This window comes from Dama dama, chromosome 16, assembly GCF_033118175.1.
Source record: "Dama dama isolate Ldn47 chromosome 16, ASM3311817v1, whole genome shotgun sequence".
In the NCBI taxonomy this organism is placed as follows: Eukaryota; Metazoa; Chordata; class Mammalia; order Artiodactyla; family Cervidae; genus Dama; species Dama dama.
In genome coordinates this window covers 17,305,997-17,333,823 of record NC_083696.1, presented here as the reverse complement: position 1 = coordinate 17,333,823, position 27,827 = coordinate 17,305,997, and the positions used below count along the sequence as shown (strand labels likewise).

General features: G+C 44.5%; 1 protein-coding gene across 6 annotated transcripts in view; it reads right to left on the bottom strand.

Moving 5' to 3' along the window:
- ABCA1 (ATP binding cassette subfamily A member 1) overlaps nucleotides 1-27,827 on the bottom strand; it is a 340,473-nt gene that overhangs the window by 78,133 nt on the left and 234,513 nt on the right. For all 6 annotated transcript variants that reach the window (XM_061163510.1, XM_061163508.1, XM_061163513.1 and 3 more), the window contains 3 exons: nucleotides 20,834-20,927; nucleotides 15,711-15,852; nucleotides 13,995-14,113 (listed from right to left, as the gene is read on the bottom strand). In XM_061163510.1, the coding sequence (XP_061019493.1) occupies nucleotides 13,995-14,113; nucleotides 15,711-15,852; nucleotides 20,834-20,927 (355 nt within the window). The remainder of the gene's footprint in view (nucleotides 1-13,994; nucleotides 14,114-15,710; nucleotides 15,853-20,833; nucleotides 20,928-27,827) is intronic.

Here is a 27,827-nt window from a genome sequence, read left to right as displayed (position 1 = left end):
GCATCTACCTCACCACACTGAGCTGAGGGTTAAAAGAGAAATGTACCTGAAGTCCCAGCATAAGGCCTAGAACCAAGAAAAGTCCTCAATAAAGATGGCTAATACCATCATCACTTTCAGGAAAGACACCTCATTAGCTTCAATGCTAGTCTGATCCTAAAGTATATGCTTTCAGAATAGATAAGAACACAGAAGTGACTTTGCCAACCAAGTCAATATTGAATTTATGATCCAAGGTATGTGTGTGTGTATGTGTGTGTTATACTCAGCCTGGCTGAGTTCCTGAGTCAGAGAGAATTATGAATTCTTTCTGCTGACACTGTTATAAGGTGAAGAAAAGGTTGAAGCTGACTGGTTTGCCTAATCAGAACTTTAGAAAAGAATAAAGAAATCTAGCATTTTACAGAGAATCAATGGGAATGATCACCTCTACAACATCACTGCAGGGATGGGCATAGATAGAAAATGACTAGTAAGAAAAACCAATCATTGGACACTAGAAAGAAAACACTTAATAGAAAAGACAGTCACTTACTTGGCCATTTAACTCTTTCCACGTGAGCTGACATAACCTCGATTTTCCTATTTGTAATGTGTGAGTTATAGAAGATCTCAGGGATCGTCTTATTATTGGTACTAAAAGGTACACTTGGGATTAAACTAAATCAGCATTGGACTTGGCATTAGAAAATCTGAACTCAGGTCCCAGCTCAGCTGTTTTCTAACTTCAATTGTGAACCTCACTTTTCTCAGTTTCTGAATCTCTCTGGGTCTCAGTTTCCTTAGATATAAGATGAGCTAATAACATTCATAGGTTGTTGTGAAAACAAAGATCAAGAAAATGAAAGTAGTCTTTTGGAGGGAAAGAGCCTCAGGAGTTTACAAGGGTAACTGAGAGGCTATAAATACTGTCACAGAATATGGTCATCAGGGAACTGGACCGGTCACTAAATTAAACATGGGTCCCTGCTGCCCGAAGAGAAGACTGAAAGTCACCATCCAGCAAAAGGCCCCAAGATAAGGCTCCTGTTGCCATATCTCCAATGCGGACCAAAATACTTGATCAGCTGAAATCAGCCTCCTTGGTTTTGCCTGGAGAAGCCAGCAGTGGTCTGTCCTTTTCCAGAGAGCTTTGCTTTGTATGCAGGGAGGTGGGGCAAAGAAAAGGAGGGGGAGAAAAAAAAGAAAAGAAACCAATTCAGGAGCTTGGCGTCCAAAGAACAAAACAAGTGAAATGTGTGTTTGTGGGCTGAGGACGAACAGGACAGAATCCTCAGTTCCTTGCCAGTCCTCAGAGCCAGGCCTCTCTGAGCAGGCTAAGGAAACACTTTACTGGCAGGGGAGAAGGGTGTGGCAGGGAGGATCACTGCACCAGGGGGATACAGGGGGTGGGCGTGAGGGGATGCTCTCATGGCCACTCAGTGTTCCTTCTGCTTCTTCCTAGCCTGCCTGAGCACCACGGAGAAGCAGGGAGGAGGGAGGGCAGCAGCCCAGGAAGGCGGAGGAGGGCAGTCCTCAGCAGAGCCTGCAGCAGGGTTACTCCCGGTCAGTGCCCTCCAGTCCCCGGCTCCAGTTTCAAGATCGCTGTAGTCTCCTTTGTTTAACATGAAAAGAAACCACAGCGATCAGCTGCTTGAGAAGTGGGTGGAAGAGGCAAATTAAAAAAAAAGAGAGAAGTAGAGAAAGATCATGTCAGCTTCCAAGGCCCAGATACTCTTCTTAAAAGGACCCAAGGAGGTCCCCCAGCCCTGACCTTGTTCCAGGGGCAACGGCCTAGAGAAACTGCAGCCAGATTCTCACTCCTGGCTTTACTTGGCTTAAGCAGGACCTTGTATAAACAAGACTGCGAAACATCTCTCTGCCAGGAAAGAGCTGGGAACAAACATACTCAGGTGTCTTTTGGGGTATTTTTTGTTGTTTCAGTTTGTTTTCCTGATGCTAGGGCTCCACTTTCTTCTTCAAGGATAGCTCCCGCCTGCTTCACTGAGACAGTTGGACCCTCCCGAGGAAAACCAGGGTTTCCCTGGTAAGTTCAGGGTTCTGGAGAAGGGGGTAAGACAGGGTGACCTGACTGCTCCCTGGGGTGACTCCTTAGAGCAGATGAGAGGAAGCTGGGAGCTGGGGTGCACACAGTTTCGGGAACTCCTGCTGTTCATCTGGGCCGGGAGTCCCAACCCAGAAGTTTCTTTCTCTACAGTGAGGGCTTGCCAAGGATACCGACTTGAAAGATCCCAAGTTCTGGAGTCTGACTAACCTGGTTCCTATCTCAGTTCCAGAATTTTCCAGTTATGTGCCCTTGGAGGCTTAAACTCTCCAACCCTACATTTTTCTGTAAATGGAGATCAGCTATATAGGGAGTGGATTAGGTAAACAGTAATGACAGTATAGAATGCCCTGAATACTGACTCACACATGCTGCAAGAGAATATTTGTTGTTGTTCAGTTGCCCAGTCATATCCAACTCTTTGTGACCCCATGGACTGCAGCAAGCCAGGCTTCCCTGTCCTTCACTATCTCCTGGAATTTACTCAAACAGAAAATACAAGTGGAAAAATTAAACAAGTTCAAAACAAAACAAATGTTGATAAAGTCTTAGATGACACAAGTGAAGAGTTCCTTAGAGAAACCACAATATTTAGGGTTGTGCTTCCTGATCCCTTTATGGTAAGTCCTGGGGCAGCCAAAGTCTTCTGAGACCCACGGGACCATCACAGCTCCAGGAACTACAAAGTCCTTATTCTACATAGAATGGAATTTGATTAATTAATTAATCAAGAAATTTCTAAACAGCTACTGAAGTCAAAACACTAGATCTACAGTTCCAAGTAGTAATATTTCTCAGCGCTCCTTGAAGGCAGGAATCTGTAATAAAAGACAGGATCCCTGCCCTTGCCTTCCAAGAGGAGAGAGACAGAAGGTCAGGGGAACAGAGCTGTGAACCTCCCAGCCTGCTCTGCCACTCCAGAATCAGTCAACACTGAAATCAGGGGATGGGAAGAGATCTGACACATCTTTCCTGGATCCATCTGCTAAAGCAACAGCATACCTGCCTTACTGAGAAGCGGGCAAGGTGGAAGTGGTCAGGAGCCCCTGGAACAAGGATTCATGACAGCTGATAAGAAGCTGAATGGTAAGCAGGCCCCCAAACAGGCAATGGAGACTGTGGCCCCAGAGGGAGAGAGTGGGTGAGCTGCTCACACTGGTCAGGAGCTCTGTAATTGCAGTAGGGATGGGAGGCACAGTCAGGCTGGCTTGGGAAGCCCAGAAGGAAAAAAAAGATAACACTGGGGAGGTAGCATTAGCCCCAGGGAGTTCCAGACCTAAAGAGAAAGAGAAGAAGAGACAAGAAGTCATCATTAGACAAAGCAAAAAAACAGCTGGGTGAACGAACACTGTGTGGAGGCCCCTTTGAATGCCAGGGAGGTAGAAAGGAAGGGAAGGATGCCCGGAAAAGGCAAGGAACAGAGAGAAGGTGAGATCAAAATAGGAGGAAACAGAGTCCAGAAACAGAAAGACCAAATCAAACAGAAGGTGCCAACAGAAAATGATCTGGGAAGAAAGAGAAGAGTTGGAGGAATTGAGGTGTTCTGCCTAAAAATGAGACCAGAGGCTCTTAGCACCATGAGTTAGGGATCAGAATCAGCCTGCAGGGCCCTGAGAAGCCAGGGAACAGGGGAAAGGAAGATAAGTTTATGAACTAGGGGCTGAGAATGGGTTCTTTCCAGGCCTGGATTAGGAAGAATTGTTCATATATAACGTATAAATTGCTTAAGTTTCTCTTATTTTTAAAATTAATAAAACGTCTTAAGGGACATGGTAGTGCTTTGTTGGCAGAGGAAGAGGATTAACATGTACCGAGCATCAGACACATTGTATGTATTATTTTCTACAATCCTTAAAACAAGCTTATGGGAAAGGTATTATTTTTTCCATTTTTCAAATAAGGAAATAGATCCAGAGATGTTAACATCCTGCTCAAGGCCACAGAGCAAGCAAGCGGTAAATTTGAACCCAATCAGCTCTGGCTTACAAACCTTTGGCCCTTTAAACTATATAGGAATTAAGTAAATCATTTTATTCTTTTAAAATGCTTTATAAAGATTTTGCCACCAAAAGCTGGCTATGCCACTCATGGAATAAGGCAACGTGGCAACATGAGTTGGTGCAAAGATGCCGAACCTTGAGATCAGACAGACACTGATTCAATTCATAGCTTTACTCAGTCACCTTGGGCAAAAGACGTAACCTGTGAGTCTCAGTTTCCTCATCAATAAAATGGGGATAATAATACCAAGGTGTTGTAAGACTTGAATGTAATAACATATTTAAATGTAAAATGGCATCATGACCTGGTACAACTTAGTCTGTTGGACAAAGTCTCACTCTAAGATCACCCCTCTATACCTAAACGCAACAGTGATGAGAGCACTAGAAATGGAAAGATTTCAGGGAGAAACAAACTGGAGTTCCATATTGCTCTTTGCTACCCACAGGGTAAATAAATCTCATCCTGGAAAAGCGAGAGACATGAAACACTATTCTTGATGTTAACAATCCAAACTCTCTAAAGGCAGTCTGATATCTATGGTACATGCCGTCCAGTAGGCGAGTACAATTGTGCTTTCTATTCTTGTCTGGGCAGAGCTGACCTTTGATTCAATTTAGTTTGAGCAATATTTCCATACAGCAGTGCAGCGCTGCATCCCCCTGATGGCAGCCCAAGCTGGGACCAGACCCTGCCCTGGATGGAAACCAACAGGCTGGGTTTTGAGGCTCTGCCTGGCCCTGACAGGTCTGGGGAACTCTAAGGTCTCAAGTCAGAACTTCTGGTAAGTGCATATGGACATGAATTGCAATCACCCAAAAATTTCAATGATTTCCAGTTTGACGGTCTAATGTTGACACACGGGTCATCTGATCTCCCAAGAAGACCCATAAGGGGCCCCACAAGGACAGAAAACAAAGTTTGAGGCTGCAGCCTCAACTTCAGCAGCTGCTCATATGGAAAGAAAGGGGTTAGGAGGGAAGAAGAAGTGGCTGTGAGTCACAGGATGTTCTTTCTGCACGGGCCTTGGCGAACGTTCCACCCATGTCTATTACTGTGAAGCCAGGAAGAGGAGGAAGTCTGGCATTTCTCTCGGAAGCCCTCTTATCTCCGCTCTGATCCCAGTCCATCCATGCCCAGTATCCTGTGACCTGAGAAATTTTCTGGTTACCCTGGGCTGCTCCCTACAGACTGTAAAAACATACTAGCAGAGAGTGAAAGTCTGGAGTTCTAATCCTCTTCTTGCCCTTTGCCAGTTGTGCTTCCTTAGGCAAATAACTTAGCCTCTCTGAACTTTAGCTCCTTTGTATACACAAAGAGGAACAAAATTCCCTATCTCGTATGATGGCCATACAATGAACTGAAGTATAAATGAGGTGCTTATGATGTGCCAAATATTGTGCTAAATGCTTTATGTTTATTAGCTCATGATTCCCCATGATAGCCCTAAGAGAGGACTATTAACTCCATTTGAGAAAACTGAGACACGAAGACACAGAATTATCCAAGGTCACAAGTCACTAAGCAGCAAAGCCGGGATCTGGACCAAGGCAGTCGGCTGCCAAGTGGATGTTTACAAGATGATAATTTTACAACCTCCTTCCCTCAACTCCCTGCCACAGCCAGCTACCTTGCCATGTCACCAAAGCCTGCCCTGCCCTCAGGTATCAGATCTTTCTGACTTTCAAAGATTAAAGTAGAACTAAAGGTCCATGCAGTGAGTTTTCAGTATTACCTGTAACCCCAACAGCCAGAAAGTTATGATCCATTTCCCTAAGTAAACTCCAGCATAACCCTCAGGACATATTTCACAAAACTCTTGGTCAGAGCCACATCAAAAAGGCCAAAGAAGCCAGATTTGTAACATGAATACATAGCAAATAACAGCCAGACCATTGACACTCTAAAGTCTTGCTGAAGGGACAGACTCAAGAGCCAGGTCAGGATCAGTGCTGCCCCAGGCCTCCCCTCCAGTCCTTCCCTCTTCTGACCCTTGACCTCAACAATATGGGATGTCTTCCAAAGGGACATCTCCAGTGCAGCAACAAAGTGCCCAAAGTTCTTCCTTGCTCTTCTTTCCTGGCAAAGTTCCCATGAGCTTCAGAGGATGCTGCGTTCTGGAGAGAAGGCATTACAGAAGCCCTTGAATCAGGAGCTGTGGGAAGCCAGTTGTAAACCTAGTCCTCATCAGGGGAAGCTGAGCTAAGGCACCCAACTTCATGGAGCACTGTTCTCATGGGAAGTGCCATTCACACGGACTGCGGTATACATGGTGTCCTCAGAAATGTGTGACTTGGCAGCCTAAGTAAAGCCTGAAAGACCTCCCTTAACTGTCCCCACCTACCTCACCTGGCCCAATTCAGCAGGTCCAGAAAAATGATCTTTTGAAGTCCCACATAGCACCTACTGAGTGAGTGAGTGAAAGTGCTCAGTTGTGTCTGATTCTTTGCGACCCCATGGACTATACAGTCCATGGAATTCTCTAGGCCAGAACACTGGAGAGGGCAGCCTTTCCCTTCTCCAGGGGATATTCCCAACCCAGGGATCGATCCCAGGTCTCCCACATTGCAGGCGGATTCTTCACCAGCTGAGCCACAAGGGAAGCCCTAGTACCTACTGGGCTTCTGTTAAAAGGACTGCTGTGGCTATAATGTGAGACAGGGCCAGACACACAGAGACCTAAGATCTTGGCTGAGAATGAAAGCTGCTGAGTCCCATGCACAGGGGAGACTGGGGATCTGGCCCTCCAGCTACACGACAAAACCCTGTCCACTGCGCCAGGCCACAGCAGATAACAATAGAGAAACGACAGCGCCTCCTCAAGCCAAGAAGGAGAAGACTCCTGAGAGTCCCTTGGACTGCAAGGGATCAAACCAGTCAATCCTAAAGGAAATCAACCCTGAATATTCACTGGAAGGACTGATGCTGAAACTGAAGCTCCAATACTTTGGCCATCCGATGTAAAGAATTGACTCATTAGAAAAGACCCTGATGCTGGGAAACATTATGGGCATGAGGAGAAAGGGTCGACAGAGGATGAGATGGTTGGATGGCATCACCAACTCAATAGACATGAGTTTGAACAAACTCCGGAAGATAGTGAAGGATAGGGAAGCCTGGCATGCTGCAGTCCATGGGGTCACAAAGAGTTGAACACGACCGAGCGACTGAACAACAACTTCAAGCCAAAGAACTGTCCCTGGACCAGCATAAGAAATGGGGAGGCTGAGGGAGCATCCAGGGTTAAGAGAAGAGACAAGAGACCAGGAGACAAGAGCCCAGCTACCTATGAAAATGAGGGACAGTGTGGAGCTGGGGAACTTCTTGCAAGAGATGTGAGGGTGGCCCACCCCAGGAGGTGCCCCTCCCAACTTCCAGCCAAGTAGGAAGGCTTAACCGCTACATTTGGTGTAAACTTGAGAGGGTCCATGCCCATGTTGCCATAGAGATGAAGGAAAGCTGTAGTTCGGATGCCAGGATTCGAGAAAGGAGCAAGGCACTGGAGCAAAATCAATGTTTGAGCAGAAACATCCAGCAGGAAGCAAGCTAATGAGCCCATTAGGTATCAGTGAGCAACTCATTTTAAGTAGTTCTAAAGGAAATAAGGATTTCCCTTGTGGCTCAGACGGTAAAGAATCTGCCTGCAATGTGGGAGACCTGGGTTTGATCTCTGGGTTGGAAAGATCCCCTGGAGGAGGGCATGGCAACCCACTCCAGTATTCTTGCCTGGAGAATTCCATGGACAGAAGAGCCTGGTGGGCCACAGTCCAGGGGGTCACAAAGAGTTGGACATAGCTGAGCAACTAAGCACAGCGCAGCACACAGGAAATAAACAGCAAAGACAAAGAAGAAAGCGAAGGGACACCTCCTTCCCCGGCCCAGTCCTGATCTGAGCAGCTCTGGCCCCATCGAAAAGGCCTCAGTTCTGGCCAGCCTGCTGGCCATCCCACTGGAAAATGCCAGATTCCCAAGAGGAGGCAGTGGACTGGAGTGGTACACAAGCCTGCAGGGTGGTGTGGAGGAAGAGGCCGAGGAAGAAGACAGTCCTTCCCGTCCCCCCAGGTCTCTGGAGGAGCAGATGCTGCTGTGTGAAGCCTGAGGCTGACACAGTTTAGACGGCTCTCTTTAGGAAAAAGAGCATTTTTTAAACATCCTACTTCGGCAAGTTTTGATTGCTGAGATCTCTACCAGGGCCTTGGAAAGGGGTTCTGAAAGTGAAACTCCTTTAGCTTCTCAGTAAATCCACTTCAAGCCTCTGGACTCATAGCAGGCTTTCCAGGAAATGGCAACTCACTCCAGTATTCTTGCCCGGAAAATCCCATGGACAGAGGAGGAGTCCATGGGATCACAGTCGGACACAACTGAGCGACTTCACTTTTTCTGAAAAGTAAACCTTGTAGAAGAAAGCAAGCCAAGACTGTTCTTAAGACATTTTTGTCATTATTATTAATTGAAACCCCTGGGGACCTGAGTTCACACAATGGATCGACTTGAAAATGACATGTGCTGGGACTTTATACTTTTCAAGGTGCTTTCATTTGACCCTCAACATACTCTGTGAAGCAGAAAGGACAGGTATCATCTCTCCCCTTCATTCTGCAGATTCACTGGCTGCCTGCCATGTGCCTGACTGTACTGTGCTATCATGTTGATGTTTGGGACAGATGTTGATGTTTAGGACAAATCAACAAATGTTGATTTGACAAACAAGGCCCAGCCCTGCCCTCCAGGGGCCACAAGCAGGGGCCAGCCTACAGCACTAGTCAGTCCCAGGTGATGCCCCACCCAGGTACCAAGTTTCCAAGAGGCAACATGTTCAGGTTATTTCACCGAAGTCCCAATTTCAAGGCAAGGAAAGCTGAGGCCCAGAGAAGATAAACAAATTAGCAAAGCCAAACAGGTAGCCAGAAATAGATGGGAGGGTAACTAACTCAGATTAATTGCATGTCAGCTGTGTGCTATGACCTCACTATCAGTCATCCATCCACACATCTGATGTAAAATCCAACAACCCCCAGGGCTTCCCTGGTGGCTCAGATAGTAAAGAATCCACCCGCAAGGTGGGAGACATGGTTTCAATCCCTGGTTTGGGGGGATCCCCTGGAGGAGGGCATGGCAATGCACTCCAATATTCTTGCCTGGAGAATTCCCATGGAGAGAGGAGCCTGGCCGGCTACAGTCCATGGGGTTGAAAAGAATCGGACACGACTAAGCAACTAAACACAATCCACAGAATACCTGATCTCCATTTTTCAGGTAAACTGAGGGTAAATTTAATTTATTCAGAATAAATCAAAGCATGCCCAAGTTTCACACTTAATGAGGGACAAAGCCTGATTTTGTTCCCCAAAGGAATCTTTTTGTGGGGGGAGCAAAATCAGCAAAGACCTATTTTTACCATCTTGGTGACATCACTCCTCCCAAACTAATCTTAATACAAAACCCAAAATGCTTTATCTTACAGCAGCAATTTCCAATCTTCCATCTCTACAAAACTACTCACACAAGTTTCACCACACCCACAAAAAATGATATCGTCTTTAAATTAGCTTTAAGTAATTTCTCCCTATTTAACAGCTTCCTAAGCAATAATACCATGAAATTATTTTGAGGTGGGTTAAAATTAAAAGTTGTCATCTGTGTACTGCTCAAAACCATCTCAGATATCATACAAGATTCACTTAAAGAAATGCTCTTTGTTGCCAGACTGCATCTCACAGAGACAGAATCTAGACCTGTCACTTTTTCCAGAGCTTTTGAGAATTTGTGCAATTTTTACATTTCCACTGGGATGGAGTCATGACAGGGTCTTAAGAAGAGTGAATGCTCCTCACCTAGACTCCCAAACATTAATTTAACCCCTGTCCAACCTGGATGGATATACATTTAAGAAGAAAACAAAAGGTCCAAAAAGTTCCAGTGATGAGAAAACTGAGTGAGGCCCCTCGGTAAAGCTTCCTACATGTGCTTATTAGGATGGTTTCAAGGATATGTAGGCTTGACTATGACTTAACTCTTGAACTGGAGGTCCTCCCAGATGGGAGATTAATGGAACAGCTAGAACAGCACAAGAGAGCACTGTAGAAAGAGCACTGCATGCAGCAGCAGAGGTTTAGCTGTATTCCATTCCCAGAATATCCCTCTGGTGGCGATACAAACTTGGGAAAGTCCCTCCCCCACCCCTGGCTGGATCACAGTCTTTTTTCTAGAATAGAAGTTCCGTATGGACAGGGGCCATATTTGTTCTGTACACCTCTATGTCCCAGCACCTAGAACAGAGGTTGGGACATATTAGTGTTCAATAAATACTGGCTGGACATTTGATTCAATCAACCCATTTGTCTATAAATGAACTAACTGACGTCTAAGGTCTCATCCAAGTGGAAATAAAACAATGCCCTAAGCCAGCAAACCATGGGACTAGAAAAGAGTATTTGAGCAGACATCCCCCTGTCCACAAATTATCTGTGGATGTATCAATGGAGTTAGCAGGTGAAGTGAAAGGGAAGAACAAGATAAGTCCTCTAAGCAGATCCCAGGAGCCCGGTGGCCCAGCACAAAGACAACATCAGTTGGTAGGTCTGTAACAGCCTGAATGGCACTGTCCAAAGGAGCTGTTAGTCTCCAGTGGACCGATCCAAACCTCCAACGCTGGTCCCACAATCACCAACGACTTGGATGAAAACAAAGAGAGCTATTTATCAAACTTCTACATGACAGGGAACAAACAGCGCTAGCAAATACAACACATGGCAAAAGCAGAATCTGAAACAGTTTGAGTAGGAAGAGATGACATAGGGAATCTAAAAATGTAAAACAGAAAAGAGATAGATACTCTCCCTTTAGGTTCAAAAAGCCAACAGCACAATTCAGAAATAGAGAACGGGTAACTTGCGACACTCTGTGTTTAAAAGGCTCTGCAGCTGGGGTTGACTGCACATGGAGAGTGAGTCAACTGTGTGACGTGGATGCCAAAAAGCCTCACGCAACCCAAGGCTGCATTACAGAAATATGGTGCTCAGAGCAAGGGAGTGAAAGTCCCTTTCTGCTCTGCGCTGGAAGACTGTTGTAATTTCTGATAAACTTCAAGAAAGACAAAGAAACACTGAAACACAACCAACTGAAATCAGGAAGTGGGGGTTGTGGTAGACATTCCAGAAGAGGAATGGAGGACTTTTAGCCTAAAATGACAACAGATTTCAGGAAGAGAGGGAAAGAAACACAAAAGTTGTCTATAAACACTTCAAGGGAAATAGGCCAGCCTCTTTCTCTGGGAGGTTACAGAAGACCAGTGAATATATTCTGATAATTAGAATACCAATATTCTGTATTCTGCCAATACCCAAAATGAGCTGCGTTGGGAGAGGCAGGTCCCTGCCACCTGCCACCCCTGAATAGGCAGAGAAGGTTGATGAGGGCAGGACTCCAACCAAAGATCCTTTCCATCTGCAGAGTGACAGCACAAGAGAGCTGAGTCCATCATGCTCTGAGTAGGGGTTTCACTGCAGAGAAAGAGAGATCTCCAAGTCAGGATCTACACTGATACACCCCAGCCTTGGACTCTCTGAAATCTAGTGCATGCATGTGTGCGTGCTAAGCCACTTCAGTCGTGTCTGATTCTTTGTGACCTTATGGACTATAGCCCTCCAGGCCCCTCCAGGCTCCTCTGTCCATGGGATTCTCCAAGCAAGAATACTGGAGTGGGTTGCTATGCCCTCCTCCAGGGGATCTTCCTGACCCAGGGATCAAACCCACGTCTCTTACATCTCCTGCATGGGTAGGCGGGTTCTTTACCACTAGTGCCACCTGGGAAGCCCCTCTGACATCTAGAGTGTTATTCAAATTCAGTAAAAAGTTACTGATTCCACCTTGGGAAAAGCAACATTTCTCTACATCTCCCTCTGGACTGAGGCCAGGCTCAGTCTACAAGACAGCCAAGAAAGGTGGAAAGCTGCAGGGCAGAAGTGGCCCTAAGAAGTAGCTGCAGGGCAGACAAGGGTGAGGGGAGAGATAAGCGTTGACAGGAGACAGCCATAATCAGAGACCTCTCTTCAGAGCTGTGGGGAGAAAGTTGTCTGAATGCAGGTTTGGCTTCTCTTCTCAACCCTGACTCATGTCTCTCATTTATCTGCATCTTAGGAAGCACCCACCGAGATCTGAAACTACTCCCCACCCTGTCCCCCATTCACAGTCCATTTCTCCTGCCACGCAGTGGAAGGCAGAAAAGCAAGGCCAGGTGCTCAGAAATACATCGCTGATGCACAGGAGTAAAATCGGCTCCCGTTTATTGAACATCTACCATGCGCCAGACACTGTGTGAGGGTTCACATTTCACACGGCAAGTTACCTATTATTCACAGCTGAAGAAATGAAGGCTTGGAGAGGTTAAACAGCTTGGCCAAGAGAGCACTCCAAAATCATCATAGCTCATATTCACTAAGTGTTTCCTTGGTGCCAGATGCAGTTTTTAAGCAGTTAAATGTTTCAAATCCTCTACTCCTCACAACAATCCTATGAGCTGAAGTTCTCCTACTGGCTCCATTTTACAGATGAGAAGTGTGGCCCCAAAAGGCCCGAAAGGACTTATTCACAAAGTCACCAAGCTACAGGATAATACACTGTAGTACTTTTTCCTCTGGGTCACACTGTCTCTGCAGTAGAAGAAATAACCCTGACTGTCTCTGGTTTACCAGGCAGGGGGTCCCCAGCAGATCAGGAAAGACTCGTGCCTTGACTGGTGGTGGTTGTCTCTCTGTGTCCTGTGCTGGGACAGACAGGCGGGCAGGATGGGGGCCTACAGGGCAAGGAAATGGCATCCAGATGGCCTGGCTATGCACCTAGGAGCTGAGCAGCTGGGAGCTCCTCAGAGCTGACCCAGAGCCAGGCGCCATCACACCTGTTTTTCTTGTGAAACGACACCTCCCGCTCACCACCTCCCATACAGTTTGCCTCCAGGTAAAGCACAGTCCAGCCACCCAAGAGAAAGCTCCAATACAAGCCTGGTTTAACCTCTAGCACTTTACACTATTTCTGTTTTCACCAAGTGGATAGCAAACTGGGAGGCCTCTCAGCAGAAGCCAGCCCACCTATTCCTCCCAACATCGAACTAAGAAAAAAGCACTTTCCTGGAGCGGTGGTGGCAGCTGACTGGTGACGGGGTAATTTATCACTCGGCACTGTTTAGAACCACCAGTGCATGGAGATGATAAAAAGCGACTGACTCTTAGTCAGCTCCATGACTGCTTCTGAATTCTCTACAGACAACGCAGGCCATCACAACCTGCATCTGGGGGCATGCTCCCACCACCCCCTGCCCCCCTGGTCGTCCACTGCCTGGAAGGCTGCTCCCTGGTGACGTCTGCAGCCAGCGCCTCGGCCAGCAAGCTGCCTGCTCCCAGCCACTTCCTAGATGGCAATAAACTGCCCGGGCCCTCACCAGATCAGAGATAAGGATGTCACTTTTTAGAGATCAGAGGTTCAAATGCTCATTGACTAAATCAAATGACTAGGGGGATGATGAACTGCGTTTTTCTTTTAGAAGTGAACGCTTAACTTTCACTTATCTGCATCAAGGTGCAACTTTATCTGCCCTTATACACACAGAAGCATCCCCTGTTTACACATCTGCCCATTCACGGCAACCATGTGGCCAACTCCATAAAATGAGGTTGGCAGCGACCTGCACCCCTAACTGTCCTTAAGCCAGGCCAGTGCCATTCCTCTATAGGGGGTTTCTTTTATGTCCCCAGAGGAGGCCAGGGCACTCATAATCTCCATACTTTCTTCTCAAATACATCCTGCAGAGAGGCCTTGCAGCCTAGCCACTGAGGAGGAAAACCCCACAGGGAAGAGCTGAAAGGAACAAGCGCCAGGACGCGTCAGCTGCTGTCTCTCCCTGGTGCAGGTTCACTTCCAATTACGAGCCGATTCACAGACGGTTTTTGCTTACGTGAGCTGGAACGCTCGATCTGGTATAACGTCTTCAAAACTTTGCGTATGTCCTTCATGCTGGTGTCTCTGTGGCTGTACAAGAGAAGCCGCCGAGCGTCTGAGAACAGGCGAGATACACTGCAGGGGGAGCAAGAAAAGCAGAAACATCCTCGTTAGACCAGCTGTCTCTCCAGTTTGAACAAAGTACCTGCCAGGAACACCCAGCTTGGCTGCAGGGACCCTGTGGGCCACCCCTGACCCACTCCAGCTGCTCCCACCTACCCATCCACCCACCCATCCTGCCCCAAACACTCATCATCCTCATATATCTGCACAACCAAACCTTACCAGCCTTCAAGGCCCAGTCCACATGCTGCCTCTGTAGGAAGCACTCCCTCACATGCACGTGCGCACACAAACACACACACACAGGCCCCCAGGACCAACTTATCCATGAAACACAGCAGACAAAGTGTCTAGGGCCCAAGATACACTTAGGGGTCCACAACATTTTTAAATTTCTTTTAAAATCAGGAAAAAATTTCAGAATGAATGCATATAATTAATTTAGCCTGGAATACACTCATCTTTATACCCAACATGGTTAAAAAATAAAAATTTTAAAGCTGTTGCACGGGAAAAGGGGTTCATGAAAGTCACGAAGACTAAGGCCCGTGAACGTCATAATGGGGCCCTGGCTGCCCAGCAGCAGTTTCCTCAGAACCATCCTGCTGTGTCTCCTGCAATCTTTAGTCCTTTCTAACTCCCTCCACGCTTCCGTGTCTTCCAAGAATCTTCAATGGCTCATTCGGCAAACACTTACTCAGCCCTACTTATGTCTGTTGTTGAAACCATGAGCCGGGAATACAAAAGTCATGAAAGATGGCCTTCAGGGAGCTTACACCCAGGGCCAAGAAAGACCTGTAGACAGAAGGATGGACGCTGAAGTGTGATGGGGCACACGTGAGGGAGGAAAGGTGATCCGAGAGCAGAAAGGACCAAGTTCCCCCAGCCTTGGCTGTGGGTTCCTTGAGGACAGGCCACATCCTCTGCACACCTCTATATCCCAACTTCTGGACCGGCCGTCTCCCGCACACAATAAACATTTGCTAAATAAGTGTTTGCTCATTAATGCATGAGGCTGACGTGCTGTGTCTCCGTTCTCTACTTACCTGCCAGTTTTTCTTTCTTTTTTTAATTAATTTTTTTATTGAAGGGTAATTGCTTTAGAGAATTTTTCTGTTTTCTGTCAAACCTCAACAAGAATCAGCCATGAGTATACATACATCCCCTCCCTTTTGATCCTCCCTCCCATCACCCTCCCCACCCCACCCCGCTAGGTTGATACAGAGCCCCTGTTTGAGTTTCCTGAGCCAAACAGCAAATTCCCATTGGCTAACTATTTTACATATGGTAATGTAAGTTCCCATGTAACTCTTTCCATACATCTCACCCTCTCCTCCCCACTCCCCACCTCTCCACCTGCCAGTTTTTTAAGGAAAGGCCCTCAACCACAGAACTGTCAGCTAAATAAAAAATGCACCAAAATGAGCTTACAAGGTTTTAAATTTTGGCAGTAATTCTCCCTGGTCTCATCCTTTGGACTTTATCACACAAACCTTCACAAAAGCACCTTTACTCAAACCCAACCATTTAAAATTCCCCAGAGTCTGAGAAAGGAAAGAGAAAGTTTTAACTGACAAGTTTGGGAAAGAAAACCTGATCCAGTACTTACATGGACTTGTTAAAGTTTCCAACAACTCCCGGAGCCTCACCAGGAGTTGGATAACGGAAACAGGGGTTATTGGCATTACAGATAATCCCCTGAACCCAAGGAAGTGTTCCTGCAGAGGGCATGGCTTTGTTTGGAAAGTGGCCTGTTGAAATTGAGGGAGAGAAAAACACAAGGAGAAACATTAATCCTTTGAAGGATTTGGTACTTGATAGCAACCTTTTTCTCTTTTGGTTCCACCCAAACATGTTCCATTCCAAACCTATCCCATTCTCTGAATCCCAGAAATCTGCCACCATCGACTGATCATGAGTTGGAAATGTGGCATCAGATAGCAATTCTTAATCTACCTGACATCATCTGTAGGGTTGGATTCATGACACCAGCCTTGGGGAAGTGACCAGATCATACACAGAAGGTGCTTGGAGGGCAGCAAGTATGAGATGCTCATTCCTTCACCTTCCGCCACCCACTTCACACTTTCGAGACACAGAGAGGCCCTGGTGATGACTTAATCCTCTTCCTTCATATTTAAAAGAAGAAACCATGGTGAGATAAAGTGGATGATGAAGAACACTCAGGGACTCAGTAGGCAGGACCAGGAGTAGAACCCATGCTTCTGTGATATCAGCCATGTTCCTTCCCTTACACCTGTGGCCTCCTTGAAAACTCAACATAAAAAAAAAAAAAAAACTAAGATCATGGCATCCAGTCCCATCACTTTATGGCAAAGGGGAAACAATGGAAGTAGTGACAGATTTTATTTTCTTGGGCTCCAAAAATCACTGTGGATGGTGACTACTGCAGCCATGAAATTAAAAGATGCTTGCTCCTTGGAAGAAAAGCTACGACAAACCTAGACATTATATTAGAAAGTAGAGACATCATTTTTCTGACAAAGGTCCATATGGTCAGAGCTATGGTTTTTCCAGTAGTCATGGATGTGAGAGCTGGACCATAAAGAAGGCTGAGTGCCAAAGAATTGATGCTTTCAAACTGTGGTGCTGGAGAAGACTCCTAAGAGTCCCTTGGACAGCAAGGAGATCAAACCAGTCAATCCTAAAGGAAATCAACCCTGAATATTCATTGAAAGGACTGATGCTGAAGTTGAAGCTCTAATACTCCGACCACCTGATGCAAAGAGCTGACTCATTGCAAAAGACCCTGATCCTGGGAAAGACTGAGGGCAAGAGAAGGAGCAACAGAGGATGAGATGGTTGGATAGCATCGCCGACTTAATGGCCATGAATTTGAGCAAACTCCGGGAGACAGTGAAGGACAGAGGAGCCTGGTATGCTGCAATTCATGGGGTCACAAAGAGTTGGACATGACTCAGCAACTGAACAACAACTTCTTTATCTGTTGGCTCTTCTCAGTACCCCCATTACTGTCCTCTGTTCACCTTCTCCACTAGCTCCCAAGCTCCTCAAAGGCACTCAATGAAGGTGCTGACTTAGGATCAAATGTCATCTGTGAAACTACCTTAGTTGCTGTTGCCGCTTCTCTATCCACCAAAACAACAAGCCCCATCTTGCAGGCCATCTCCTCTCTTTCCTTCCCCTTCACTACAGAGGAACTTCTTACAAACAGCAGGACTGCATGTACAGGGACTGGTGAGAGGCATCAAAGTACAGTTTGGTTCATGGACATGAGCCATGGAGCTGCTTAAGCAGATCAAGATAAATGTGCCCTGGAACCTGGGACTCTTAACTTGAGACCAAGCATGTGTGGATTCCTGTGACAGAAAGTCCGAGGCTCCAGCACTCATCATATTCTCAAGATTACCTGTGACCCCCAAAAAGTTGACAATCATTAAGAACCAAGGCTCTAGGTGGTGAAGAGCCATAGAGCTTCACAGGGTTTAGGGTCAGACCAACTGGGATATACATCCAGTCTCTGCAACTTGCTAAACAGTGACTTTGGTCAAGTCAGTGACCCCTTAAGCCTTCAGCTTCTTCATATATAAAATGATGATAACAATAGAATCCATCTTACAGAGCCATGGTAAGTATTACATGAGTTTTTATAGGCAAAGTATGAGTCCCTGGCACAGGGTAAGGATCAGTGAATGGGCCCACTAGAATTACTGCAGTGCTTGGCGGCCAGCCTACAACAGCACGTCCTCAGCTCCTGCCCAGCCAGGAGCACTCCTTCCATCTCACAGCCCCCACCTCCCTCTAAGGCATAAATTCATTTTTTTCAGTTTACATTTTCATGCAAATGAGCTAACAGAGTCTCCCCAGAAGCTCACCCATAGCCAGGACTTGCAACATTTTGCATTTCAATACTGGGGTCCTTTTATCTGTCTTTTTTTTCTGTCCACATAGCAACCAGAGAAGCAACATCCAAAACAAGGATGAAACAAGATCTGGTCCCTGTAACCACCCTCTGCAGGGACTCTGGCCTGTTGAGCATTTACTCAGTTAATCCCCTTATCTCCCTGTTAATAGTTCAAGGAAAACCAAACAAGGTCCCTTGCCTAAGTCAGCTGCTCCTCATACTCGAAGGACCAAGGGATTGTCCCCTTTTAACCTCCAGGAAATGCTGGCACCAAAGGCAGGGTGGTGTTGGTCCAGCACACTGACAATGAGTGTGGGCACACCCTTCCCCAGGTGTCATGTCCCATCTGATTTGCAGACAAAACCAGGATGAGGATTTGGCATCAGGTGCACGGGATGATGGACTCTCGTGATCCAGGGAAGCGATTAGGATCTTCATGGGTCTGGGTCAAACTGGGAAAGATTAATGGGCAAGAATTATATACCAACCCCTTGCTCCCAGAGACAAGACACCTCTGCAAGCATCAGCTTAACTCTCTGCCCTTCCAGCCAGGTCCCTAGAAGGGGCTGAGAACAAGAAGTAAAGCTGCAAGAACTGCACTGATGGAGGGCAAAAGTCTTATCTTAGGTATAGGAATTTCACAACATTTCTGAGAATGGATGGTCTGGATTCAAAGAGATCTGGGTCAAAATTCAACAACTTGCCCAAGATCACAACCCCAGCAAGCCGCAGAGCCAGGAAGTGGGATCCAAACAAATCCCAATTTTTCTGATACTAAACTCTGTGATTTCCACTACACTGCCTTGTTTGCTTGTGATAATTCCAGAGGAAGACCACAAATTGAGTATATATTTCATTGTATTGTGCTTTGCCTTTTTGGTAAAATCAGAAAATCACATCTGGTAGAATGTTTTCAGGTTCTGTTTTTTTTTTAGACTATGTATAATGTGCACTAGCAAATTAGCAGATGAATAACTGTCAGTATGTGCCCTGAAAGACAGGATCAGACTGGGAACACAATTCAGATGTGAACCCAGTCCCACCACTTCCCTGAAGAACTGTGTCCTGTACACCTATGGGGCTGATTCTTTACCAGCTGAGCTACTAGAGAAAATGCTTGCTCCTTGGAAGAAAAGCTATGACCAACCTAGAGAGAATAATAAAAAGCAGAGACATTACTTTACTGACAAAGGTCCATCTATTCAAAGCTATGGTTTTTCCAGTAGTCATGTATGGATGTGAGACCATAAAGAAAGCTGAGTGCCAAAGAATTGATGCTTTTGAGCTGTGGTGTTAGAGAAGACACTCAAGAGTCCCATGGACTGCAAGGAGATCAAGCCAATCTATCCTAAAGGAAATCAGTCCTGAATATTCATTGGAAGGACTGATGCTGAAGCTGAAGCTCCAATACTTTGGCCACCTGATGTGAAGAACTGATTCATTGGAAAAGACCCTGATGCTGGGAAAGATTGAAGGCGGGAAGAGAAGGGGACGACAGAGGATGAGATAGTTGGATGGCATCACCGACTCAATGGACATGAGTTTGAGCAAGCTCTGTGAGTTGGTGATGGACAGGGAAGCCTGGAGAGCTGCAGTCCATGAGGTCACAAAGAGTCAGACACGACTGAGAGACTGAACTGAATTGAACTGATGGGGCTGGTGGGCTGTGAGTGGAGCTGGATAATGACAGGAAAAGTCACTGGGGCCATGGAATAAAGGTTGATCTTTTAGATTGGGGCATTTTTGCAGTATTAATCCATCTAGCAAGCTCAGCCAGGAGAGAAAGATTGAGATTGTGGGATAACACTCACAACAACCATGAAAAAATAAAATGAAAGTGTTAGTCGCTTCTTTCGAACCCCATGGACTATAGCCTAGCAGACTCCACTGTTCATGCAATTCTCCAGGCAAGAATACTAGAGTGGGTAACCATTCCCTTCTCCTGGGAATCTTCCCGACCCAGGGATTGAACCCAGGTCTCCTGTGTTGCAGGTAGATTCTTTACTGTCTGAGCCACCAAGGAAGCTCCACAATAAACATATGGGGTAAGCATTATTCCCCTTTTATAGAGATGAGTAAGCTCAGTAAAAAGAACCTAAGTCGCTTGCCCAAGGTGACTACCTGTGTTGAAGCCAAGATTCAAACCAGGTAACCTGACATCGAGAGCATGTGTTCTTAGCCACTATTGTATTCTCTATGCTCACTGAAAAGGCCATCATCCAAACACATGATTGGGAGTCAAATGACCTGAGTTTTATTGCATCGCTGTCACTTAATAGATATGTGACCTCAGGCAAGCGCCTGAACTTTTCTGAGTCCCTATTTACTTATTAAGAAATTAAAGCAAATGATCACAATGATAAAGTCCATTATACAAGGTTGTTATGAGAATCAAGTGGAATAATATTAGTTGATCTGAGATATTCTACACAAACGCTGCTTAAAATTATATGTTCCATGATTTGCAACTGAGTGATAAAAACATAATGTATGTGAAAATGCCTGGCAGGGACCAGATGACAGGGATGTTAAGGTATTGCCTCAGGGAGCTTTTTTAATCACCCCTCTCTGAGCTATCAGTAAGATTATTTTATTTTCATGATTGAAAATGTATGAAACAGATGTCGGCTATTATTATAATTACTATTATCACCATTCACTAGGGCTGAAAATGGTTTCCTGAGTTGATGCCTCATCAAATAATCGGAAGCCTAGCTGTTCTGTTCCAAACCATTTTCCGAGTTTCCTAAAGATAGAGCCACAGGAAAGGTCACATTTAGTCCCTGCCCTTTGCCTGAATTTTGCTTGCCAGTGGTGAGCCTCAGGCGGGATGCTCAGATACTCACATTCATGTTGTTCGTAGGGTGGGTAGCTCAGCCGCACAGAGATCAGGATCAGGAAAATGAATAGAGGCCAGGCCACTTCCAGAAACAGCTGACACTGAGGGGAAAATAAGACAAAGCAACGTGAATTAAACAAACATGGGTGCCTAACACTATTGAGCTTTGGGAAATCCATGAAAAGATGAACTAAACCATGAACCTACTTATCCAACCTCTCTTACCACTCTCTAAGCTTTAATGATACTGAACCGTTTGTAGTTCTCACCTTATACACCTTATTATTATTCCATACCTCTGTGTTCTCTCTAAGAAAGGGAAGATGCCTCCCATCCTGCTTCATCTGGCTCACCTCCACTCACCCTTCAAGACTCAACCAGGCACAATTTCCTTTACTAAAATCTCAGGCAGAGCGGGAAGCCCTTCTGCTGTGCTCCCAGAGTAACCCATGAATCCTCCTCCCGTAACAGTTTCCCTGAGCCCCTGAAATCGTGTTTTTGTTACTGGCTTCCTCACTACAATATGAGCACCCTGAAAGTAAGCACTAGATCAACTCATCTTTGTACTCCTTAACCTTAGCACAGTGTTAGGTATGTTATGACCATTTGGTGAAAGAACACAGCCTATGCAAACTGCTGTGCTAAATACACACCAGCTCAGCTCTAAAGACACAAGTGAAGTTGCCCCCGTGGAGCTGAGAAAAAGGCTCCAAAGGATAATGGAAATTCACACTCAGTTCCATGTGGACCTGTGTGCCACCAGGGCTGGAAATGTCCGGGAAGAGTGCAAAGGCTTTCCCCATCCGTCACGATTTGGTCACCATCTTCTCCAGTGGGTTAGATGACCACTGAACATAAGTAAGTGTTAGTCACTGGTTAAAGCAATGGGGTTTCTCTAAAGGAAAGATCTGCTTCAGTGAGCTACCAGGGGATAAATAAGCATAGGGACAGGATAGAAATCATGAGACATAATCTAACTGAACCTGTGGTGTTCAGATAACTAGTTCCACTGCTTAAAGCCTCACCTCTATCATTCCTTTCAGTTCTAGACTCTGATGTTCTAATTAGGAAGAATACCAAAAGCCCAGAAGAATCTCGGGCTCGTGTGGATGACGGTAACTACAACTGTGTCTTCAGAGCCATAAAGCCAAGAAAACACAGATATGAAATCTTTCCTTTCATTTAAATAGATTTTTTTTTTTGGATCCCCAAGTCCATATATTTTTATTGTGAAAAATTTGAAATTTAAAAAAAAAAAAAGTAGAAAAAAATAAATATAAATCACTGTTAATCCTACTTCCGGGAGATAATCCCTAGTAAATTAAGCTAATAATGGTTCTCCATTAATATTTTTGTCTTTCTTTTCTATTCATACATAAATAATATTTTTTCTCTACAAAATTAAGATTATACAGCATGTGTAATTTTGTATTTTGCTTTTTCACTGAATATCATACTGGGAGTGTTCCCCATGACATAAAATATTCTCTTAAAATATGGATTTTGATGGCCACTTGATATTCCACACTATGAATAGATCATAATTAATTTAACCTTGCTTCAGCTTGGTTTTGCTTTTTGTTTATTATTTGTTGTTGGATTTCTGGTATTTTAGATTCCAAAGACCTTTGATACGGTTCTACATTAAATTCTTTTTTAAATCTTCTTTATAGAAGGAAATACATGGATAAGAGCAGTGGATGTCCTAGGATGGTAAGAACATGCATGGGTGATTTTTTTTTTAAACACTTTCCAGTGCTTTCAAAATTTTCTATAATAAGCATGTATCACTTTTTTTTGTAGAACTAAAAACACAGCTACCATATAACTATGAGGAATAATTTGCTCTAGATAGCACATCAGGAAAAAACAGACACATAAGTCCTTCTCTGGAAGAACGCATGCTATCAGTGGGATTTCCAAGACCAAAGATGGGGCTGGTCTTGCTAAGTATTTCTGTAAATAATCCCAAATGACAAATGACATTCTACTGACTGAGCTGCAGGCCCCTCTGAGGGCTCCCCAGGTGCCCTGAGCCTCTATCAGCTCTTGGCACAGCGGGAGCTTCTCCCCTTGTGTCACCTGCTTCTCACTAAGCCTGCCTCAAGATAAGGGCTTTCAAATGTATGTGGAGTGAGAGAATGAAGTGAAGTTTACCAAACAATAAGGACGGAAAGGTAAGTCAGTTGAGCCCTTTAGGAAAGCAACTTAGCCATATGTATTCAAAAGATATGTTTATCCCCTTTGACCAAAGAATATTCCTAGGAATTCATTCCACAGAACTAAGTTTAAAATATCAAAAAGCTACATGCATTTAGATATTTGTCCATTTAGACAGTATAATTGGAAAATATTGGAAACAACTTAATTGTACAGCAATAGGGGGATGATTAAATTATGGCACATCTACTTAACATTATACAGTTATTACAACAATGTTTATGAAATACAGATACTATTAATCATATAACATTAAGTGAACAAAGCAGAACACAAAATTGTATGCATTCCAAGCTTATAGCTAAATAAAATCACTTACAAATATTAACAAAAGGGAGTACAACTTTTAAAAGGCAGCTTAACTGTGAATAAATTCAGAAAAGAACTCCAAAAAACAAAATCAAAATTAAATAAACAGTATGAGTAAGATAAGATAATCATCAACCTTGAAGCTCTGAAACCACCATGTACACTTTTGGGATAAATAGTAGCTACCATTTATTTAGAGTCCAGTGTGTACCTTAACAGGCACCTTATAAATGTATTATTTTATTTAATCCTGCAATCAACCCTGAGATGTAGGAAGCATAATCATCTCCATTTTATATGTGACAAGACTAAAGCTCAAGGAAGGGTAAGTCACAGAGATAGTCCATGGCAGGGTTGAGAGGAACAGCTAGTTTTGCCCAACTTGGGAAACCAGTGGCTCAGCTGAGAAATAACCCCACTAAGCCATGATCAAAGCATATCAACAGGTTCCACAAAGGTAAAATGAGCTCATGGCCTACAGATTTATAATAGTGACAGTCAATATTCAGAACCTACTCTGTACCGGGGATTTATATACGCCTCGTCTTTAATATTTGATTTTCACAATAACTCCGTGAGGTAGCTGGTATCATTAGGTTGGGGCAGGTTCTGAGCCATAGCCTGGTAAGAGAGTGCACCAGAGTTTGAACCCGGATCTACTGACTCCTACACGCTTTTGCACCCCTCATGCTGCCTCTCGTAGAGCTATGTTTGGGACATACACCTTTCAAGACAGCCACTTAAAAGGAGCTCGGTGTTCACCAACCCTCCAAAGCACTGATCTGACTCAACGAATCAAGTCTTAGGTTCCTGGACATCTCTGCAACCCCACATCTAGGACACTGCAAGGGAACCGATGCTCAAAATATGGTGATTGACTGGGAAAAAAAAAAAAAAAAAGAATGGATCTTTCCCATGGTACTGATAGCAAACAGTACAAAGTATATCCTGCAAATCATTCCCAGCAACTGGGTGTAAGCAGATTAGGCAAAGAGGTAAGAACAAGACTGACAATAATAATGATAGCTAACATTTAAATAGGTCTTACCATGATGCATCAGTCAGGGCTTCCCAGGTGGTGCTAGAAGTAAAGAACCTGCTTGCCAGTGCAAGAAATGTTAAGAAAGGTGGGTTCAATCCGTGGGTTGGGAAGATCCCCCGGAGCAGGGCATGGCAACCCACTCCAGCATTCTTGTCTGGAGAATCCCATGGACAGAGGAGCCTGGAGGGTTACTATCCATAGGGTCACAAAGAGTCAGAGACAACTGAAGTGACTTAGCATTCGTGTATCAGTGTTCTGACTGCTTTACATAGATGAACTCACTTAACCATCAAATAACCCTGTTAATACTATTATAAATCCCATTTCACAGATGAGGCTCAAGGAGTTAATAAATTTGGATACAAATTTGGTAAATAGTACCAGAATTCAAAACCAATCCAACTCAAGGGTGTGTTTTAAACCACTATGTACCCCATTACCAGAGTATCTAGATTTTTGATCCTTTTTAGCCTTACTGAGCTGAGACACTAACATGTATTAATGAAGAGACTGTCTCCAAGAGACAGCATTCAAACCAGAGAACTCATAAAAGACACAATTCTACCCATGCACTTTTACTCTGAACTTCTAAAATGATTTCTGTCACTAAACACAGAATCTGCCTTCTAAACACAGGGAGATGTTCCAGGTATTTCTTTACCAATAGCTTCCCTCTAGAAACCTAATTTGACTTCTGCTTCCACTAATGGAATGCCATTTTGGTTGCACTTATTATCAAAATCAGATTTCATCCCCTATCTCTAAACTTAGCATTTGTACTTCAAGTAGGCCCTCATACATAGCTTGGAAATAAGACTGACACTTGATGGTTCAGTTCATACAGTTCAATCGCTCAGTTGTGTCAGACTCTTTGCGACCCCATGGACTGCAGCACGCCAGACTTCTACAACTCCCGGAGCTTACTCAAACATGTCCACTGAGTTGGTGATGCCATCCAACCATCTTATCCTCTGTCATCCCCTTTTCCTCCTGCCTTCAATCTTTCCCAGCATCAGGGTCTTTTCAAATGAGTCAGTGCTTTCCATCAGGTGGCCAAAGTATTGGAGTTTCAGCTTCAGCATCAGTCTATCCAATGAATATTCAGGACTGATTTCCTCTAGGATTGACTGGTTGGATCTCCTTGCTGTCCAATGGACTCAAGCGTCATCTCCAATACCAGAGTTCAAAAGCATCAATTCTTCAGCGCTCAGCTTTCTTTATAGTTCAACTCTCACATCAATACGTGACTACTGGAAAAACCATAGCTTTGACTAGACAGACGTTTGCTGGCAAAGTAATGTCTCTGCTTTTTAATATGTTTTCTAGGTTGGTCATAGATTTTCTTCCAAGGAGCAAGCATCTTTTAATTTCATGACTGCAGTCACCATCTGCAGTGATTTTGGAGCCCAAGAAAATAAAGTCTGTCATTGTATCCATTGTTTCCCCATCTATTTACCATGAAGTGATGGGACCAGATGCCATGATCTTAGTTTTCTGAATGTTGAGTTTTAAGCTAACTTTTTCACTCTTCTCTTTCACTTTCATCAAGAGGCTCTTCAGTTCTTCACTTTCTGCCATAAGGGTGGTGTCATCTGCATATCTGAGGTTATTGATATTTCTCCCGGCAATCTTGATTCCAGCTTGTGTTTCTTCCAGCCCAGCATTTCTCACAATGTACTCTGCATATAAGTTAAATAAGCAGGGTGACAGTATACAGCCTTGACATACTCCTTTCCCGATTTGGAACCAGTCTGCTGTTCCATGCACAGTTCTAACTGTTGCTTCTTGACCTGCATACAGATTTCTCAGGAAGTAGGTCAGGTGGTCTGGTATTCCCATCTCTTTAAGCATTTTCCACAGTTTGTTGTGATCCACACAGTCAAAGGCTTTCATGTAGTCAATAAAGCAGATGTTCTTCTGGAACTCTCTTGCTTTTTCGATGATCCAACAGATGTTGGCATTTTGATCTCTGGTTCCTCTGCCTTTTCTAAAACCAGCTTGAACATCTGGAAGTTCACGGTTCATGTACTGATGAAGCCTGCCTTGGAGAATTTTGAGCATTATTTTACTAGTGTGTGAAATGAGTGCAATTGTGCAGTACTTTGAGCATTCTTTGGCCTTGCCTTTCTTTGGGATTGGAATGAAAACTGACCTTTTCCAGTCCTGTGGCCACTGCTGAGTTTTCCAAATTTGCTGGCACATTGAGTGCAGCACTTTCACAGCATCATCCTCAAGGATTTGAAATAGCTCAACTGGAATTCCATCACCTCCACTAGCTTTGTTCATAGTGATGCCTCCTAAGGCCCACCTGACTTCACATCCCAGGATGTCTGGCTCTAGGTGGGTGATCAAACCATTGTGATTATCTGGGTCATGAATATCTTTTTTGTATAGTTCTTCTGTGTATTCTTGCCACCTCTTCTTAATATCTTCTGCTTCTGTTAGGTCCATACCATTTCTGTTCTTTATTGAGCTCATCTTTGCATGAAATGTTCTCTTGGTATCTCTAATTTTCTTGAAGAGATCTCTGGTCTTTCCCATTCTATTGTTTTCCTCTATTTCTTTGCACTGATCACTGAGGAAAGCTTTCTTATCTCTCCTGCTCTTCTCTGGAACTCTGCATTCAATTGGGAATATCTTTCCTTTTCTCCTTTGTTTTTTGCTACTCTTCTTTTCACAGCTGTTTGTAAGGCCTCCTCAGACAGCCATTTTGTGTTTTTGCATTTCTTTTTCTTGGGGTTGGTCTTGATCCCTGTTTCCTGTACAAAGTCATGAACCTCCATCCATTGTTCATCAGGCACTCTGTCTATCAGATCTAGTCCCTTAAATCTATTTCCCACTTCCACTGTATAATCGTAAGGGATTTGATTTAGGTCATACCTGAATGGTCTAGTGGTTTTCCCTACTTTCTTCAATTTAAGTCTGAACTTGGCAATAAGGATTTCATGATCTGAGCCACAGTCAGCTCCCGCTCTTGTTTTTGCTCACTGTATCATGCTTCTCCATCTTTGGCTGCAAAAAATACGATCAATCTGATTTTGGTATTGACCATCTGGTGATGTCCATGTGTAGAGTTTTTTCTCTTGTGTTGTTGGAAGAAGGTGTTTGCTATGACCAGTGCATTCTCTTGGGAAAACTCTATTAGCCTTTGCCCTGCTTCATTCTGTACTCCAAGGCCAAAATTGCCTGTTACTCCAGGTATGTCTTGACTTTCTTCTTTTGCATTCCAGTCCCCTATAGTGAAAAGGATATCTTTTTTGGGTGTTAGTTCTAGAAGGTCTTGTAGGTCTTCATGGAACCATTCAACTTCAGCTTTCTTCAGCATTACTGATTGGGGCATGGACTTGGATTACTGTGATATTGAATGGTTTGCCTTGGAAATGAACAGAGATCATTCTGTCATTTCTGAGATTGCATCCAAGTACTGCAT